The sequence below is a fragment of the Coloeus monedula genome (genome assembly GCF_965178545.1).
Source record: "Coloeus monedula genome assembly, chromosome: 10".
Taxonomy (NCBI): domain Eukaryota; kingdom Metazoa; phylum Chordata; class Aves; order Passeriformes; family Corvidae; genus Coloeus; species Coloeus monedula.
In genome coordinates this window covers 21341378-21360185 of record NC_138790.1, presented here as the reverse complement: position 1 = coordinate 21360185, position 18808 = coordinate 21341378, and the positions used below count along the sequence as shown (strand labels likewise).

The window sequence follows — 18808 nt, the reverse complement described above, 5'->3', positions numbered from 1 at the left end:
TCTGTTTCTGACCACACAGGGAGAATTATGCCTAAGTCACCTTGTGTTAAGCATAGGTTCAGTATTTAGATATATTTCCCTCCTGCTATTCCCCTAATATCATGTGGTGCCAGTATGTTCTGTGTAATCTCAAGCAGTTCACTGGCATACATGTTTATTTTCTCATTTCTCTTACATATCTGTTCAGCTTCCTGTTTTCTGAACTCTAGAAATTAATTTTAGCATAGTTGTATCATGTCTTGCATTCACAGAACCTGGCTCATTTCTGGTGCCATCTGTTACACACTTTGAATCTTTGCATTTTGCTGCCTATAATCTGATAGTCAGGAACACCCACATTACTCCCAGTACTGCTTCATGTGTACTTATCAGCCCCAGGGGCCTGCCAGGTAACGTTAGATTTCCTAACATTTCCTAACTAACATCTCCTACAAAATGCATGGTACTAGACTCTTTTTTGAAATGGATATAGAGGCTTTTTTTCTCTAACTTTGATACTATGCATAGACTTAATAGCCAGGCATTAATTACATCATCATTTTTGATGACATTGTAATTCAATTCAAAATTCAAAATACTAGCTTGCAAAGGGCATAGTTCAATATTTTTAGGAAAGGGCTTTCAATTCTAAATGGAGTTAAGTGCAGAATTAAAAAAACAACTTGTTTATGGCAATACTCTGCGTTCACAAATTCTATCAAATGTTCATGAGGTAATGGGTTCTCTTCTTGCAAATATGGAATTTTCTCTTTTGCCTTTGCTGCAGAAGAGCAGTGCAACTTGCCTGACTTCCTGCCATTATTTGTACAAAGATCTGTGGTAGCAGGGGAGGGTTTTCCAATCCAATGGGGCTTATGTGGGTGATAGGAACATTGGAACATGATTCATTCTTACTTGTCTTTCCAAGTCACCGTTACCCCTGGCAGAGCTGGGATTTCTTGAAGATGGCTGAACGCCTGCCTGCCCAGGGGAAGTGAGCAGTGAATTCCTTGTTTTGCTTTGCTTTTGCTTTACTTGTTGTAGAATCACAGAATCTCTTTGTCTATAATAATTTGGATCGTTGTAAATCCAATTAATTTTCAGTGCAGAAATCTCAAGGAATACTGGCAATCAACTTTTTAATATATGCTCTCTCCAAAGAAACAGCACATAGCTGCATGATGAACATTTCTCAGCTTTATTCCAAATCTCCTAATAAAACAAGGAACATGAGTCCTACTCAGCTGCTCCAGTAACTCTTAGCCTCAAGGAGTTAAGAGTTTTACACTAAACCAAATTCTGTATAAAGGACATCCAGCCTTAGTCTTACTCTTAACAAAGAGAATAGGAAAATCCCATTTTGACCGTACTCATCCTGCTGTTGGAATAACTGTTGGGAACAGGCAGCAAGTACTCAATCTGCTTTCCTCTTGTAGACACCTCTAACCACTGCCTAGGGTAAGGATAAGCTACATCCAGTAGTACTCTTATATCCATTTCTTCTTCCATCCTCCTCTTGTGACCTCTGTTAATCCCTTTCATCCTCCAAAGCCAAAGGAAACCTACATCTAAGGTTGCTCTTATCCTTTAACTCTTCCAAAAATAAAATGCTGCAACAGCTTCTGAAAAATGCTTTTAATATATGCTTAAGTGTCTGTGATATTTCTGCAATGATCTCAGATATCTGAGTGCTGCATGAACTACTTGTTTTTAATAGCAAAATATTGACCTAGGATTGTGGGGTATGTTTCAGAAAACACGGCAAAACAGAAATTCATCCTTTTACAAAAGGCTACCAAAGGCTTATGAGCCACGTGATCTCCACTTAGCCTTGTAAAGTAGGGCATAACTGCAACTTGTTTTTGTAATGTGGCCCTGTCCTGGCTTTCTGCCTTTTTCATTTTTAGAAAAGACTGTATTTATATTTGTTTGGGGGCATTTTACATAACCAGGGAGTCATGGATTACTAAAACAGATCTGGAGTTGTAAATGCAACTCCAGGGTTTCAGTGCAAGGGCTTGTCATCTCACTGACTGTCAGATTTAACACTAGACCCAAAGTTCCTGTGATGCTTCTTGACTATGTCAATCATTGTTGACATACAAGTAAATAATCTTGTAGCACATTTCTAATACTCATCCAATCGTGGTTTTTTATGCTTTTTTTTTTTTAAAAAAAAACCCCCAAACTTATTTCAAAAGTTGCTGGAGAATCTGCAGTTTCCCTTTCACAGATTCTAATTAACCTTTGACTAACTTACATATCAGTAGGTGTGGGGATTTTTAATATGTTAAAAGTGATGGCAATTTTATTCCCATGAGTTTGCACACTGGAAGAGATTACTATGCTATCAGACCACAGAAAGAAAAAAGGGGAAATTATTTTATATAGTTTAAAATATTAACTTGCATTTGATAGCAAGCCCTAAAGTTTAATTAGCTCTTTTGGAATGTTTTTTCTAGGTTGCCTAGCATTCTGCTGCTATGCAGTGACTTTGTCTCTGCTTCTGCAAAGTATTTAAGAAAAAAAATGTGATTAAGGTATAATTTTACAACTTTGCATTTATTTTTTAGAGAGTTCTACACAGGGCTTTAGGCACCATAATGTATAACCATTAACCTGACTGGAAAGCACCAGAATTGGTAAAATAATGAAAAGAAATCAGCTGGCAACTCTCTACAGATGTCCTTTCCTTTCTATCCTTTTCTGCAAAGTACATTTTAAGACTTCTCTGAATTGTCTTCTCTGAAGTGTTTTCAGAAGATCCTGTTCATGTAAGCAGGATGAAGCCAATGGTGCTCACAGGAGTTACTTGTGTATTTAAAGCTGCTCAAATGCTTATGTCTTAAATGTTTTGCCACACTATTACTGCAGCCTTGATTTCCCATCTGTACAACCTGCCTTAGGTACATGAGGTGATTTTCATTTCCTTATTCTACTTTCTATGAGAAACTGCTCAAAGAAATGCCTCCTTTGAGCCTGAGTTGTAATGTTTGGGAAAGTTTGTTTTCTTTATAAATCGAAGACAAAAAAATATCAACAGATTTAAAATGGCTTGATGGGTTATGATAGTATTAAAACATAGTTTCTCTTAATTTTCAACACTTCAGACTTTTATATTAGCAAATAAGCAAGTATGTGATCATTATGGCATAACGTTCAGTGTTCTGCCTAGTGCCTTTTTAGGAGCTGAGATTTGCCTCTGATTACAATCTCAACTTCTTTTTCTGTTCATTAGCACTGTTAGTCACCCAATTAGTCACCTGATTATCTTAAATTAATGCTATCAATAGATATGTTTTCAGATTTGAGTTTGAAACGTTGTATTTCTAGCAACGCGCTGCGATAATTATTCAAATGTCTTAGATGAAGGATGACTTGATGCAAAGTGCCCTCCTTTCCTTCCTCACACTGAAAGCAAGGAAATCCAAAGGGTTTTGGTTCTACCAGAAGTGTTCTGCACAATTTTCCTCAAAATAGTTTGAGAGGGAAACCTGATTGATTTGTCCTGCCAGGTAGTGATTTAAGCAATCTGTGTTGTTCACTGCCTAATCAGGTTGGACATTAGGAGGAATTCCTTCAGAGAAAGGAATGGGCTGCCCAGGGAGGTGGTAGAGCCACCATCTCTGGATGTGTTGAAGGAAAAGCTGGACATGGATTCAGTGCCAGGGTCTAACAGGGCAGTGTTTGGTCAAAGGCAGGACTCGGCCATCTCAGAGGCCTTTTCCACCCTGACTCTTTCTGTGATTGCCATGCTCAGATGCAGTCATGTCCATGTTCTTTTTTCCTCCTTATTCTCCCACCCTGCCTGCTCCCCATGTTTCCTTCTGGCACACAGCCAGGTGAACACACAGGTTTACAGGACCCAAAGGAGAGAGACCTGTTCTGCAGGATGCCAGAGCCATTCCCATTGCTCAAAGCCAGGCAAGTGCCTGAGGGGCCTGGCTTTAATGGAGCTGCTATTTCATCTGCAGCAGAGGAATGCCATGCTTTTTCTGTTCTACAAAATGTTAAATTGGGAAAATCTGTTGCATTCGATATTTGCCCTCTCAGACAATATCTTATTTCTGTGCCTCATCAACAGAAATCATGAAAGTGGTAAGGAAGATGGAGCTGCTAATGTTGGTATCCATTCTTCTTCTGGGAAGATATTCGTGTTTTAAGAACGATTTCTATGTCATACAGCTCACTAGTCTAGTAAAAAACTTGGATACATATTTACAGACATTCATTGTGACTCATCAAGTAAATCACACTCATTTTCCAAATTAGTACTGTATGCCTATCAAATACATACTTTCTAGGCAGCTGTGGTCCATTAAATATATCATTTTCTTCTTAAGAAAATTAAAATTCAAAGTTGAAATGAAACTTTGGGGAAAATTTTTGGCAGAATGAAATTGGAACATTTTTTCAAGTGAGAAATTTTACTAGGGGGATATAAAATGAGAGGTTATTTTGGCCTGAGCAAGTGGGTGTAACAAGACAGATGTAAATGTAACCTCTTGCTGCCAAAGCAGTATAGGGTTCTAGATATTTTGTTTTCCCTTTACAGGTAGTGTTATTTTTACTTTGAAGGATGATGGGAGGGGAGGATCTTTATTTCAAGCTTGAAACCAAAAATAGACTCTGCAGTTTAATATTTGACATAATAGATATGACAGATGCAACTAGTTGGAAGACTTTAAATGTTCTGTGAATTTTGCATATGACACACACTGATTTGAATCACCCATCTGTGCTTTCAGTGACATGCACTAATTGCTCAAGACAATAGAATATCAGACTACTATATAGGTGTGATGCTACACAGTGCACTCATTTTAATGAGAGTTTATATTCAGTTCTTCCTGTCTTCATGAAATGGACTCCACAGAAAAATTAACAATGAACTAACTAATTTTATAAACGTGGAGAATTGATTGTGGCAAGACATGAAGTAAAATAGTGTTTCATGTGAGGGATGTGCACTCCTCACCACCCATGTCTGTCTGGTTCTCATTTCTGGAAATTAGTGGTGGGATTTAGGTCCGGATTAAGAGATTGTCACGTGGCTGGCTGTGTGAGCCAGCTATAACCACTCCTAGTAGCTGGAGGAGTGGTGGTGTAGGTGTGCACCAGTGTGCATGGTGCCAGCAGCTGGAGGGATCTGCAGGAAGGTATTTGTGATGTGGCTGTATTGTCTACATGGTTTATGTTTGTTAAAGTCTGTTATCAACGTGGTCCTTGCTTATTTAGCTCACGTGTGGGGAGCTGCATTTAGTGCTTACAGTTTGGGTGTGTCACAGCAAGAACTAATGAAGTGCCAATGCATTCTGCTCGCATTGTGACATAAATTTCATTGTTCATCTGCGGTTACCAGTGGAAGCTCCAGGGTAGGGCACCTTAGAAAACAAAGAATGCACTGACACTGCTGAGAACGATGGATTTCATTGCAGCATGCATCAGGTTCTTTGAGTAATTGTAAACCAGTTCTCATGGCGTTTTTTTCCAGCTCTTAACAGAGTTAACAACCATCACTGGAATTTAAGCTTCGGTGTATGCTATTCAGAGTAGAGGAGGGCCAGCTCAGGTGGGATTTGCACCAATGTCAGTCACACATCTGCTTTTGGGAAGCAGTCTCTTGCAAGGAAGGGTTACAGCTGGCTGAAATCCACAGCCAGCTGGAAATCTGCCAGAGCTGCTCTTATACCGATGTCATGTAATGGGTTGGGGTGGAATCAGAGGGTGAAGTGAAAGGGGAAGGAGAGTGGCTGAGGAAGAGCCCTGAAACTTCCATGAGAGCAGTTCCAAGCTGAGGACATGGCCTAGCTCAGCCTGCAAGCACTGGAACCTCATCCAAACACACAGTGAACCACGACTTTCTATAACAATGCTTTTAATTTACAGACAATACTAATTGCAAAGCTGATTTATTGCTTTACATTGAAATATAAATCAACTCTACTTTTTAGCACTTTCTGAAAATATGAAACTATTACATTTCTTCTGTTAAATGGACAGTTTCATTCATGTTTTGTCCATTTCTCCAAACCATACAGAAGTAGACAAAACTCTCTGTCTATTCTACAAATCTTTTACCACAAAAAGACTCAGTGAATATCATTGATCTGTAATGCTGGCCAGTGTGTTTTCCAGGAAACCAGGTTTCACCAATAAAAGACAAGTAAACACAGTTTATTGTTTATTTTTGGGAGCTGATATCAGTAAAAAGTTCCTTTTGTTTTCAAATATTCTGTCTGCATCTAGTCTTCCTCCAGTAGAAATACACACAAATTGTGCACAGAAAATCCCAGGAGAAAGAGAATTATTTTTTAACTCTCACTTTAGCAAAAAAATGTAGAAGTCATCTGTGCCTACATACATTTCTAAAACTTTCTCCTACACTTAAATCACAATGTTAATATACACTCAGTGCATGTATATCTCTGAAGGCATGAGTTAAAAGCTCTCAGAAACAATTGAAGTTAATTGGATTGTTCCCATTTGTCTACATTAAATACCCTGCATTTACAGTTCAGTTAATAATCCCTTAGCTAAAGAGCTGGAATGAATCTTAACACTGCCAAACATTATTGAATCCACGATGCTAACAAACTAACTAATTGTACAGGAAAACTAAATTTTAAATTCTGCCTCCTAGTATGGAAATTATTCATTACTGCTGGGGAAGTGAAAATGAGAACCAGACTGCTTTTGCTTATGGACCCAACAGCACAGACAATCTTTGCTGCCCCATAGGAACAGGCCATTCACTGTCTGTTACGGGAATAATCTTCACTGCCCTCAGTGGTTTTGGTAGTTTGATAGTCTGAAGTACAGTTCTGGTGCCAGTAGTTTGCTGTGCTTGCTCTAGGCATTCATTGTGCTCAGCAGGATGGAGCTAGGATACTGTGATATTTTATTCACTAACTTTGGTTGACTTGGGAAAGGATCTTAAGGGGGGCTGTTTGATCAAACAGTCTCAAAATTATTTCTCACAGATTATTTTTACCTTTTTTTTTAACATTCTAAACAGAAGATGTCATGGGCCACTCTAAACAAACCAACCTTAACAATTATCACTCAAGAGTTAAAGTGGTTATAGGGTAGCTGCTGTGTGTGTAGTCCTTGCAAAAGGCCATGTTTAATTTAGTTATTTGTTACCAGAAGGACCCATGCATGAAACCTTGGATGATCATTATAATTTAGTAGTGCATACTGTTTATTTAATTTATCAGTATTTTTTAGGGAAAAGAAAGTACATTTTATCCCACTAGTCTGCATTAAACCCCTGGTAATTGTGCCCATACTGTGATCCTAAGAAAGCTGGCTCCTGAGAAGGAAAATAAATAAAAATAGAAGTGAGAGTACCTTTTGTCCAATGCTGAGAAATGTTATGCCTTCATCTGCTCTGCATTTTTGTTGCCTTTCTCCAGAGAGCAGGGTTATTGTCAGCAGATAAAGAATTAGAAATGTCATATTGTCCCAAACCTGTCAACTCTCACCTAAGTGGCTGTTGTGAAAATAGAAGCAAGGGCTACTCTGACATTTTGCTCTTAAATTTGCTATGCTTTTTGTAAATAATATATTGTAGTTCTGGACTTGACATTTTTAGATCTGTTTTATTTTGATGATCATTTTCTATTCACCAGCTTCTGTGTTAAGATACTCAATTATTAAACAGAAAACATGAAGGCAAAGTTTCTACCAGAAGGGTTTTGAGCCTTCTGTCCATATAGGAGTCGACAGTAACTGTGTAAATATGTGGTCCCAACTATCACTGCCTGTCTGGGAGTTCTGCTAGATTAGAAGTGATGTGCTGATTTCCTTTCATGCTCCATTCAGTATAAGGATTTTTTTCTATTCTTTTGGGAATCCTTAATATAACATGCAGAGTAAGTCAACTGAAATTTCAAAACAGGTACTGTGCTAACACTGAAAACATGTCAAAATGAAAATGATTTTTCTTATGACAAGTATTTGATCCTACTAATCTTCAAGTGCTGGCTGTGCTGTTCTGGTTTTGTGACTGCTCCATTGCTGAGATGTTTTGAGATTTCCTGCCTAAAATTATGCTCTTCTAAAAATACAGAATGTAAATATGAGAAGATAAGTGAGGCCAGGCACTTTCCTTCTGACAGCCTTTTACATAAATGCTGTCCCCTCAACTCTGCCATCGCCATTTCTCAGAGCTATGCACTTTGATTCTGTCAAAAGGTGTGGTAATGAGAGCAGATATAATTATGTTTCTAAAAGCTGGTGACCACAGTCCAAATTAAATGGTCTTAAAGGATGTTTTGAAAGCTTCATATAGTGGAGAAGCATTTGACTTGAAGTATCTCTATTCTTTCTGAGATCCAAGTTAATGGAAAGACTGTAGTTCTGAACACCAGTTTATTAGTATCAGTATTAATTTCTTTAATGTGCTTCTATTTCAGTATTGCTCAGGGCTTCCAAAGTGTTGGTAGAAATCTGGGTTAAAAAGGCACATAGGAGAGCCTGTGTGTCTGTGTGTGTACACATGTATTTATGTAGCCATATCTAACTAAAGGAAAATCAGCCACCTCCACCTTTCACGAAAAAACTGTGTTGGGTGAACGTTTTTCAAAGCATTTGAACATGACTGTACGTGCAAATATATGGAATATATTAGTAGTGCTATTTCTGCCCTTGAGATCACAGGAGACCAACAAGGAACAACCCTGTGACTTAGGTACCAGCGTCAGCATTACACTGGGAAGTTCTGGCTCATGCTGGAGACAAGTCTTGGCGTTCAGTGATGGGAGGGTGCAGTTCTGCCTAGTTTAACCTGCTGGGAATGACTCAGAATACACAACCTTCGCCTTGCTTTCTCACTGTAGAATCAGATTTTCTTTATGCTACTCCAAATGTGGCAAGAAATGACTCAGAGTTAGCACAAGGGCATTGAAAAGGTGATCAACAAGAGCTTTACCTCTAAACTCCCTGCCCCTCCATCTGCTGAGTGTTTGTGAGGACACGGTTGGATTACAGTCTTTATTTTCTCCTCCCCTTTGCCACTTTTCTGATGAAATTCAGCTCTGTGAGGTAGCTGGAGTCAAGTTTTACTGATGGTGGTTCATTCAGAAAATTGAGAAAATGAGACTTGCATATCATTCATGATGCCTGTGGTTGCAGGAGTGTGGGTTTCTAGATGGTAAAATACTGCACAGGTTGCAGTACATACAGCTCCAAGCATGTGCCTTGAAACCAGATGACATGAAGTACATTGGGAAGAGGGGTGGGAGAACTTATTCCATTCCAATTGTTATATGAAAATATTACGCACAATTAACTTCATTTTCTCTGCAATGTTCAATTACATGGTTACATGAAGACCAATTTTGCTCTGCTGTTTGGGCTGTGAAACCGGGCCTTGAGAGAGCTGGACTGTATGCTCAGCTGTGCCATAAACAAACCCATACAGCTGATGTAACAGCAGCCCCTGCAGTTAGCAGAATTAGTCAGGAAGAAGGTTTTTCCAGCAGCCAGGGTTGTCCCTAGCAAAGGAAATTACTTGTGCGGGATTCCCAAAGTGATCTCACCTGTTGAGACTGCTGTTCTGGGATCTTTTCTTTCCAGAGAGACAGATATGGGGGAAAGATTAAAAAGTTTATTTATCCAGTTGTTGTTTGGGGCTGAGAACAGAATGACAATGAAATAAAAAGTGAAATAATATTTATTTATAATTTTTTTAAAAATATAAGTTAAGAGATAGCAGAGAATGCTTTTTCATAAAGTATATTATTGCTGTAGCTGACCCACCCTACCTGTCTGAAACAAAATAACACAAATTCCCCCAAAAAAGCAGCAAAAAGTAGAACAAACGTTACCAGCTCACCCAAATTGGTGGTGGTTTTTTCAGCTGTCTTTGTATGTCCTTATACAAAGAATGCACTCACTGCATCCTGACTTTCAATTATTACAACAATGCTAGAGAGATCTTCAAGGGAAAGTGAAGATTAATGTTGATATGTTAATGGCAGTTGTAAATCTTCCTTTGGGAACTGAAAATTTGGATCTTAAAATTACAAATCTTTAGTTCTATCACAGGAGCTAAATGTGATCAATTTTTATAAGCTTGTGGTCTAAAACAAGTTCATATCTTCTTTTAAATTAGGAAGCAATTTGATTATGAGGGCTGTGGAAAATGAATGCAGAATTTTATTTGTATGTACACAGACTAAGAAGCAATGAATTTATAAAAAGAGAATTTAATTTCATTGCAGAGCTTTGGTAGTATGTTCAAGAGATTTAAATTCTATTTGTTGATTAGATTTATCCACAGAACAATTGAGGGAAGTTAGAAATTTGGGGTGCTCATGTCTGTTTATCTTTTACCCCTGAGTTGACCTCCTGGCCCAGATGCAAATAGAGCAGTTCTGTTAATGGTAGTGAATCTATCTTAATATTATTGGATTTAGCCTGTTGACTTCAGAGAACTTACTCAGAGGCTTAAAGTTAGGCATGTCCATAAGTCTTCATTAGGGTCTGGGTTGTAGTCATTACCTGTAGAGAGGGAGCATTGATTCATGATCTCAAACCTCAGGTGGTGGCCCAGCCATGTAATGCTGCATTCAGTCCCTTACAGCAGTGTGTCACCCTGGAGTACGAGTGTCTGTAAAACAACATGAATTATTAATGCAAATAAAATGCTAAAAGCTGCATGAACTTGTGACATAAGCACATGAGGTGTCACTGGAGTTGTAAATGCTGATGTTAATGCCAATATAACAGCTTAAAATGTTCATTTTTCATGCCTTTTACCTGCCTATCCCTCACCTCAGGAGTACTCCAGCTGTCGTGTTCCTGGCTAAAGGCATGGGCTTTGTTTCTCTGTGCCAACCTCGGTCAGCAGAGGCTTGGCCATTTGAAACATTCTTTTTCTCATGTCTAATCTGATGGGTGGGACACCCATTCCTTTGTCCTGAGTGTCTGTTTCATCCCTTACTTCCACTGGGGAAAAAAGAGTGAATAAATGACACTCCTCTTTCCCTTCTCTTGCATATTTTTTTCCACTGGCTAGAGCCAAACTTGGAGTGTCTCAGAAGTTAGGATGTATAGAATAATTCCCAGGTTGTTGGCTCTTCCACTGAATAGCTTCTCCCTTATCCTACATCCACCCTATCCATGAGCTGTGTGTTCATCCCAAGCCTACCAGGATTAGCAGGCAGCTCACCCTGGATGTCTCCAGGGCTGAACTTGTCACTTGTGGGGATGGGTCTCTCTCACCCACCCATCTGCACTTACCCTGCCCTCCCTGGAATGCTGCATGACTCCATGCAGGGCATATCATGGAACCAAAGGCCCCTAGAACTGGAATTGGATTTACAGAGTGACCTATTTGAAAGGGAATGGGATTTAACAAGGGCCTATTCTCAGGATATGTGAACATAAAGTGCCTGCACCTGTGAGAATACAGAGAATTTCAGGCTGTATCCAAAATGGGGAGCAGAAGAGTGAAGCTCTCCTGACATTCCCAGATTCTAATCTTATTTAAATTCGCACATATCTAGCATGCAGTAATGAAACTCCTTCAGATTTAAGTGAAATCAAGATCCAGCCAGTGTGATTAATCTTGTGAATAAAAAGGTTTGGGATTAGATATTCTTTCTGTGTGACACTTCAGCAATATGCTGTTATAAAAGGCACAGCAGGAGTTAGTCTAGAAGTGTCAGAATAGCTTCTTTAGTGACAAAGCATTTATACATGTAAATTTTCAAAGAAAGTTGGCAACCCTTTTGTGGGTTCAATTTGTACCTGTCACTCACTTGCAGATGCAAATTTGAGTTACTTGCAGCTCTAATTACAGAGCTTGATTGTCATCACAAATCAGGTAGTGAGATGTGAAACTACTGAGGTTTGTGCCATCATTTGTTGTTAAAACATGAATGCAAATGTTGCCATCAAAAAGCAAAGTTGGCCAGGGCTTTGCCCTGCTGATAAGTATGAATATTACAAATAAGTGCAATATGGAAATAAAAGGAAATTAATGAGTGGGAGTGTGTGTGAATAACAAGGAAAGGAATGAGTGTGTGGTAAAATCAGGATAGTAAAAAGGGAAATAAAAAAGTAATAAAAAGATTGTTTTGTCTGTTGCACCAAAGTATGACAATAGAAAGAGATTTTTTTTCATTTAAGTGTTTCTTAGACCCAGCTGCCTTTTGTACCTTCCAAAATTGTCTTCTCAAAGGAATCCTAATTATTTTATTTTTGCTGAGAGCTTTCTAATTTTCAAATGAAAGCAGAGGACTTTGTAAAATTATTCATCAGATAACTATTTTGTTGTAACTTTCTCTTTTGTCATTACGGTTGTATATATGCCTATATAGAGAGAGCTATATTTTAGTCTCAACATATAAGAATTTGATTTTTCTTCACAGAAAATGTTGAGGTGTGAATATTGTTAATTATAACCCCTCATTAATTTCTTTTGAATTAAAAACTGGAGATAGGTACAACATGTTACTGTGTCTCAGCTAACATCTGCTAGACAGTGATAATGCAACACAAATTGTTTTTTTTTTTTTAGTTGGAGAATCTGTTGCACAAAAATTATGGTAGAAATAACAAAGAATTGATTATTTTATATTCGGAACTGAAGGTAGGGTCTAAAAAGATGAGGCAATTTCACTTCACAGATTTTCAATGCTTAATTAAAAAATGGTCTAATGAAGAAGGAATAGAAGTAGCTGGTTGGGGGCACTTAGATAAGTTTAAAGATAAATAGGTATTATTATATTCCACAGTGTTGCAACCCACTTGGTGAATTTTTCTACATGTATCATTTCAGCAGTCAGCCTCAGCCTCATCTCTCCCCCTTTCCATCGAGCAGACACCTCACCTCACCTCAAAGAATAATTATTACTATGGTGATTTCTAAATTACTGGATCCATGGAACCGACTTAACCTCATGTAAAAGGTCCTTTTTTTTCTTCCCCACTTTCCTCATTACTGAAGGAGAACATTTTGGCCAGAACAATGGCTGTATACATGAGCACTGATTTATTAAGTTTGGAGGATTTGCACTGTTGTTTTACAAAATGGTGTCAACTTGCAGTGTGACTCTATTTGATGATGAATAGCTTTCCCAGGCCAAAGAGCCAACGACATCCAGAGCTTCCGAGCCTCCCACACGCCTGCGGTCCAAAAGGCCACGGATAATTTCTGCCGAATCCAGCCCATAAAGAGAGAATTTATAATCAGCTTTAATGTATTTGGGAGCTAAAGTACCTTAGTCCTTCATCAAAGGGAATGATAAAAACCAGAATTAATATGACTGGATTTACTTATTTCTGAGTGTGTAATTACTCTTTAGGTAACTGGACAGGAGGTGTGCTATTTCTCTTATTTTGAGCAAAGGAAAGGCACCTGCAAGCACACAATAGTCACTATCAAGGTCTAAGTATGCGTCATGCTAGTGCCTTAGCATTGATTGCAATACAAATAGAATAAATATTTGAATAATAATTTAAATAATGTAAGAACTATTTTTAAATTAAATGGGTTTGGGCTTCGTTAGGGGCGCCTCCTGTGCACAGAGTTTCTTCAGCTTTTGTAGCGAGACTGTTCCTTGCCTTTAGGAAACATAAAATGCAGTAATCACTTTTTCCCTTTTTTAAAGTGACTTAGGGGTCTAATTTCCCATTAGCATTAATGAGAGTTATGGGTATGCACCAACATGAGACTAAATGAGACTAAACCTTAGAGAGCCTTTTGATAAGTAAATCATCTTTGCATGAGCATTCTAGAGACTTTAGTATCCTTTTTTCCCCCCATTAGTTATGGTACCTGATTACTTTGTTGATATTTAATATTTATTACATAAACGTTAGCTAAAATTTAGGCTGGCACAGTAAGGCAGCATTATTTGTTTGACGGTTTTTTGTCTTAAACATAGTCAAATCCTCTTTTCGTAATGGATGCCCATTTTTAAAAGTGAAATGCTCAAAAAGTGAGATTAATTGGGCCTTCACGAAAGGTGAAGAGAAGGTTACAGTGGAACAACAGTGAAAAGTAACTGGGGACAAAAGACTTCTGGCAATCATAATTCTGTAAAATATTCTTTTTTGTTTCATTAGCTCATAGTCCATTATGTCTTAGTATCAATATTCATAAAATTAGTTTCTGTTACCTGAAAAGAATATTAAAAATGATGGAAGAACCCTAAAGAATTATATATTGAATAAACAGTCAAGTGCTAAAGAAATAAACCTAGTTGAGGGATACATTTAATTTACAAAATCATAAACTATCTGTAGAATATTAATTGAAAGCTGCAGAAAATGTCTAAAAATTATACACCTACTAAGTAATTTTAGTTCTGATTTATTTTTACTTAAAAAGGTTATTGCTGCTATATTTTGTAGGTTCTTGCCATAAGATTTTATTCTGTTTATCTGCTTGTGATTTCAGCGTGTTTTCCTGTGTGAGGACTCAAAACATCAATCTTTCTTTATGATCATACAGACACAGCGAGGCTGTTAGTCAGAGTAATCAGTTATCTGGAGAATCAGAAGCAAAAGCCATTTCTTACTGATTTTAGAATGAGAGTTATTGCTGAAAGGGGTGGAATTCTAATCCACAGCTTCTCTTAATACCACTTTCATGACTCCAGAAAGTGTCTTCAGCATCTGTGCGTGAAACAGGCAACACAGATCATAACAGAGCTCTGCTTCCTCTCTGACTACTCCAGGCTGAACCCCTTGATGTTGCCCCTTTAGACAGCCCTGTGCACAATGGGTCTTGAGCTGATGTTTCTTTTAGGGACTGCCCAGCAATTAAAAAATATAAATTAAGCTTCACAGCACCCCTGTATGTTTAGATAAAGTATGAGGAGGTTCATTACTGCTACATCAGGACCAAACTCTTCTTGGTTTCTTAGAGCATTGTACTTCCAGGAAGCAGAAAATCTGTTGAAGATGTATTAAATGCTGTCTGTTATATTTGCAGACTGGAGTGAACTTGTGGGAGAAATAATGTCTCATCTCTTTCTTAGCCACTGTGAGTGGTGCCTGGTGGATGTGCCACGTGTCTTCACAGGGACGGGTCCTCCTGCTTGGGGGATGTGGCGAGCAGAGCCCTTGTATTGTGAAACAGATCTACAGTTATATTAAAAAGTATGTTTAATTTAGGAATCTTAAAAATAGGTCAGCCCCTTTGCAAAAAGGAATTGTCAAGCACTGGAACAGGCTGCCAAGGGAAGTGGTTGAGTCACCATCCCTGGAGGTATTTAGAAGATGTGTGACTGTGGCTCCTGGGGACATGGCTTAGTTGGTCAACTTGGCAGTGCTGGGTTAATGGCTGGACTAGATCTTAACTGTCTTTTCCAACCTAAACAATTCTATGATTTTAAGGAAGATGGTCTAATTTTTTTTTTTTAAAATGTTTTTCAGAGAACCTCAGAACAGTATAAACATGGAAATTATCCAGGATGTTTTTAAAGCTAGCCCCAGTCGTGCTTCACCATATTGTAAAATCAGAAATGGTATGAGATCAGACATTTACACTGAGATAGTTGATGCACTTTGTAAATGAAGTTGAGATCTGGAAGCATGATCTACACAAAATACCTCTGAAAGGCCAGCTATTAAAAAAATGTAACATGCATTGTCTTGGTTTCATCTGGAAAATAAATTGCCAATCTCTATGGAAGTTATTTGGAGAAATGTGCATTGTTTGCCTTTCCAGATGCTACTTTGTTTCTTTCTGGTGACTTTTAAAATCTAAAGTAAAAGAAGCCAATAAGAATGTGTATGTGTGTGCATAAATATATATATATTCTTGCTTGTGCCTGGATATCCATTCTGAGGTACACAGTTCTTGCTATTCTTAAATTCTCTCTTCTTTTTCTCTATGCTGAAAACCCATCATGAAATTATTGTCATTCTTTGCATAGAGTTTTTATTTTTCTAATTTTATTCTTTTAGAAGTAAAGTTATTATGGTATGAAAATGCTGGGCAGAGAGATATTTGAGTGTGTGTGTTTGGATCAGGGCATATTATCCAGATACCAAATATTGCAAAGATTATATCCAGGATGATCCAGGATGTGTAGTAGGAAAAACTTGCATCACCGAGGCTTTCTGCTAAACAGACTGATTGTTACAGGTGTGACTATACAAATGCTTGTGTTTTATTTATGGGGTATAATTCTAGCGTTCTGTATTTAGAATGAGTTAAAAACTATACTCCTGACTGATGCAGGAATTAAGGTATTGAGCTTCAGTTTTCAATAATATGGTCCAGTTCCTACATTCACAGTTAAAATCTCATGGTACTTCATGTTTTTTTTTCTGTTTCTTAAATCCATGCACCTGGTAAAAACATTTTATGATTTTATTTAAAAAATGCATCACTCAAATACATGGTATTTTGCCTATAAATGACAAGTTTAATGGTGAATGACTAATACCCTGTAAAATAACAGAGAGAGAGAGAGAGCTTTTTAAATACAAATGTTTTAATACTCCACAATGCTTAGATTTAATGCATGTCTCTTGCCTACATCTACTGCAAATATCAACACATAATGTTCATCTCTTTTTTTGTTGTTGTTTTTGTCTATTGCTATTTTATGCATGAGGAAGTTCTTGTTTTTACTCTGTGCTTGGCTGGCTTTTTCTCTTTTTTGTTACTTAGCCCTGTGTTCGTACTGATTGCTTTTTCGCATGCAAATTACAGAATGTCATGGAAATGAGAGAGCTCTGAAAAAAAAGGAAAGATAATGCTGAGTTCCAACTGTCTTTTGTTTGTGCGTAAGTGTGTAAAATATATGACATGGAAATATTTTCAGAACAGCCTTTGACTTTCCTTCTGGTGTATATTTTTATTACTCAGTAAAGGAGTGGGAATTTTTCCCACTTGAAAATATGATAAATTTATAAATACTTGTTAATAATGATTAGGTGTTGGGCATAAAGGAATTTTGTGTCATCGTCCTTTTATGGAGATAAGGATTTATGAACCTGGATGCCTTGCCCAAGCTAAAATTTCAATTCAATACAACCTTTATGCATGATACCCTGGCCCCATTGAAATCAATGGCAATAGTCATTGTCTTCAGTTGGTCTGGGATTTCACTCTTGTTTCTGGCTTACATATGGATTGTCATGTTTCTTTACAAGTATCTCAGCAGGTAGTCAAAGGTTTCAAGGGTATGCACAGTTCTATTTAAAATAGAATGTGATAAATGTGCCAAAAAACCCAAAAAATCAAACCCGTGCTTATCTTTATCTAAAGCATGAGCTTAAATGGTTGAATATAGAAATGTGAATTAGCATTTCACAGAATATATTGTTTTAACCAACTGTCGAGACTTTTATTAACCACCTTATTGCATCAAATGCAAGGGGTAATTTGGCAGTTCTTGTCTCCATTATTCCTAATAACAGCAACAGGAAAAAACAAATAAATGAAGTGGATAAATACAGTGTATGGTGGGGTATGCTTTTAGTAAACAAGCTTTGATTCTTCATTTAAAAACAATAAGGCACTGGGCACTCTCTGATTCTTGTGCTATATGTTTCTAATAGCCATACCCCCTAGGGAAGGTTTTGCTGTAATGTTTGAAAAAGTTAATGAAAAATGGGTTGTTATAAAGTAAGATTTCCCTCCCTGCAAATGTTTTTCTTGAAACGTCCATGGGAATTTAATATTCACTGTTTTTTTCCTCAGTCTTGTATATTCTTGAATTGTCTTTTTTCCTCCATTTTCTCCGTTCTTAATCCTAGGTCCCCTTACAAAGAAACAGACAGATGATTTAGGTGATAATGACGGTGCTGAAGATGAAGGTATTTTTTGCCGCCAAACTGATTTGCATGACAAGGATCCCTGAAAATCTTTTTTCTCCCCTCTTTTTTTGACTTCTTGTCTTCTTTTGAAGAGTTTTTTTGTTTTTTTAATTCCCATTTTTGATGTGTTTTGTCTTCTTGCTTGTTGTTATACATATATATTTTTAATTTTTTAAAAGAAAGAATGTTGTTAAGTTCTACGTTTTGATACAAAACAGTAACAATATTTAAAAAGGAGGGGTTTTGTTTTCTTGAAATGGACTTTTGATATGTTGCATCCCACCTTTTGACTGAATTTTGTCCATACTATTTAAACTAACACTCTTTTAAAGTTTCTCTGTACACCTTTTTGCATGTTTTCTAACCCTATGTATTTCACCAAGTACAAAGATGTTTCTTTTTTTTTTTCACTGACTGATCTCAGTTTGATAAACATAGAAAATGTTGTGTTTATAAAAGGAAAAATACAGAAAATTCTTTAAAAGTGTCTCTTAAGCAACTGAATTTCCCCAAATGCCAACCCTTCTGCATTTACACAGCCATGAAAAAATATAAATAAAATAGAAATAAATTAAAGGCTATGCCTCCAGAAGGGAGGCAGCATTGCCTGTTGGTGATCTTCTGTGGAGCTAAACTAAAGCTAAAAGAACCTGATCTCCTCTGTTTTCTGCAAGCATACAAAGATGCTGATCTGCTTGAGCTGACCCTTAGAAAGCCATATTACCAAGTAAAATCAAAAGTTTGAAATGTCAAGCATATTATTCTGTTCATAAATTATGTTTGTTGATCATGAAGCTATGCAGATTTGATATTTTTTCAGGGCTAAGAAAATGGTAACAAGGGGCTCTTTTCCTGAGCAGTCTCATCCCTTCAAGTAGATGTGCCTCAGAATTCAGAATCTTAAACACATACTTTGTATGTTTTATGGTCAATGGGTAAAACAAGTTACCATACAGGACTGGTAGAGTTGCTGCTTGCTTCTCTGTTAATATTTGGGGTGGCAGGGGGAAGTTGGCTGGATACTAAGATGCAACTT

General features: G+C 37.4%; 1 protein-coding gene across 5 annotated transcripts in view; it reads left to right on the top strand.

The window, feature by feature from the left end:
* The window catches only part of NLGN1 (neuroligin 1), a gene marked incomplete at both ends in the record, with an annotated part of 296234 nt that overhangs the window by 78229 nt on the left and 199197 nt on the right, over positions 1 to 18808 (top strand). For 3 of the 5 annotated variants that reach the window (XM_082287927.1, XM_082287926.1, XM_082287925.1), the window contains one exon: positions 17713 to 17772. The exons of the other annotated variants lie outside the window; for them this stretch is intronic. In XM_082287927.1, coding sequence (XP_082144053.1) covers positions 17713 to 17772 — 60 coding nt within the window. The remainder of the gene's footprint in view (positions 1 to 17712; positions 17773 to 18808) is intronic. 5 annotated transcript variants of the gene reach the window in all.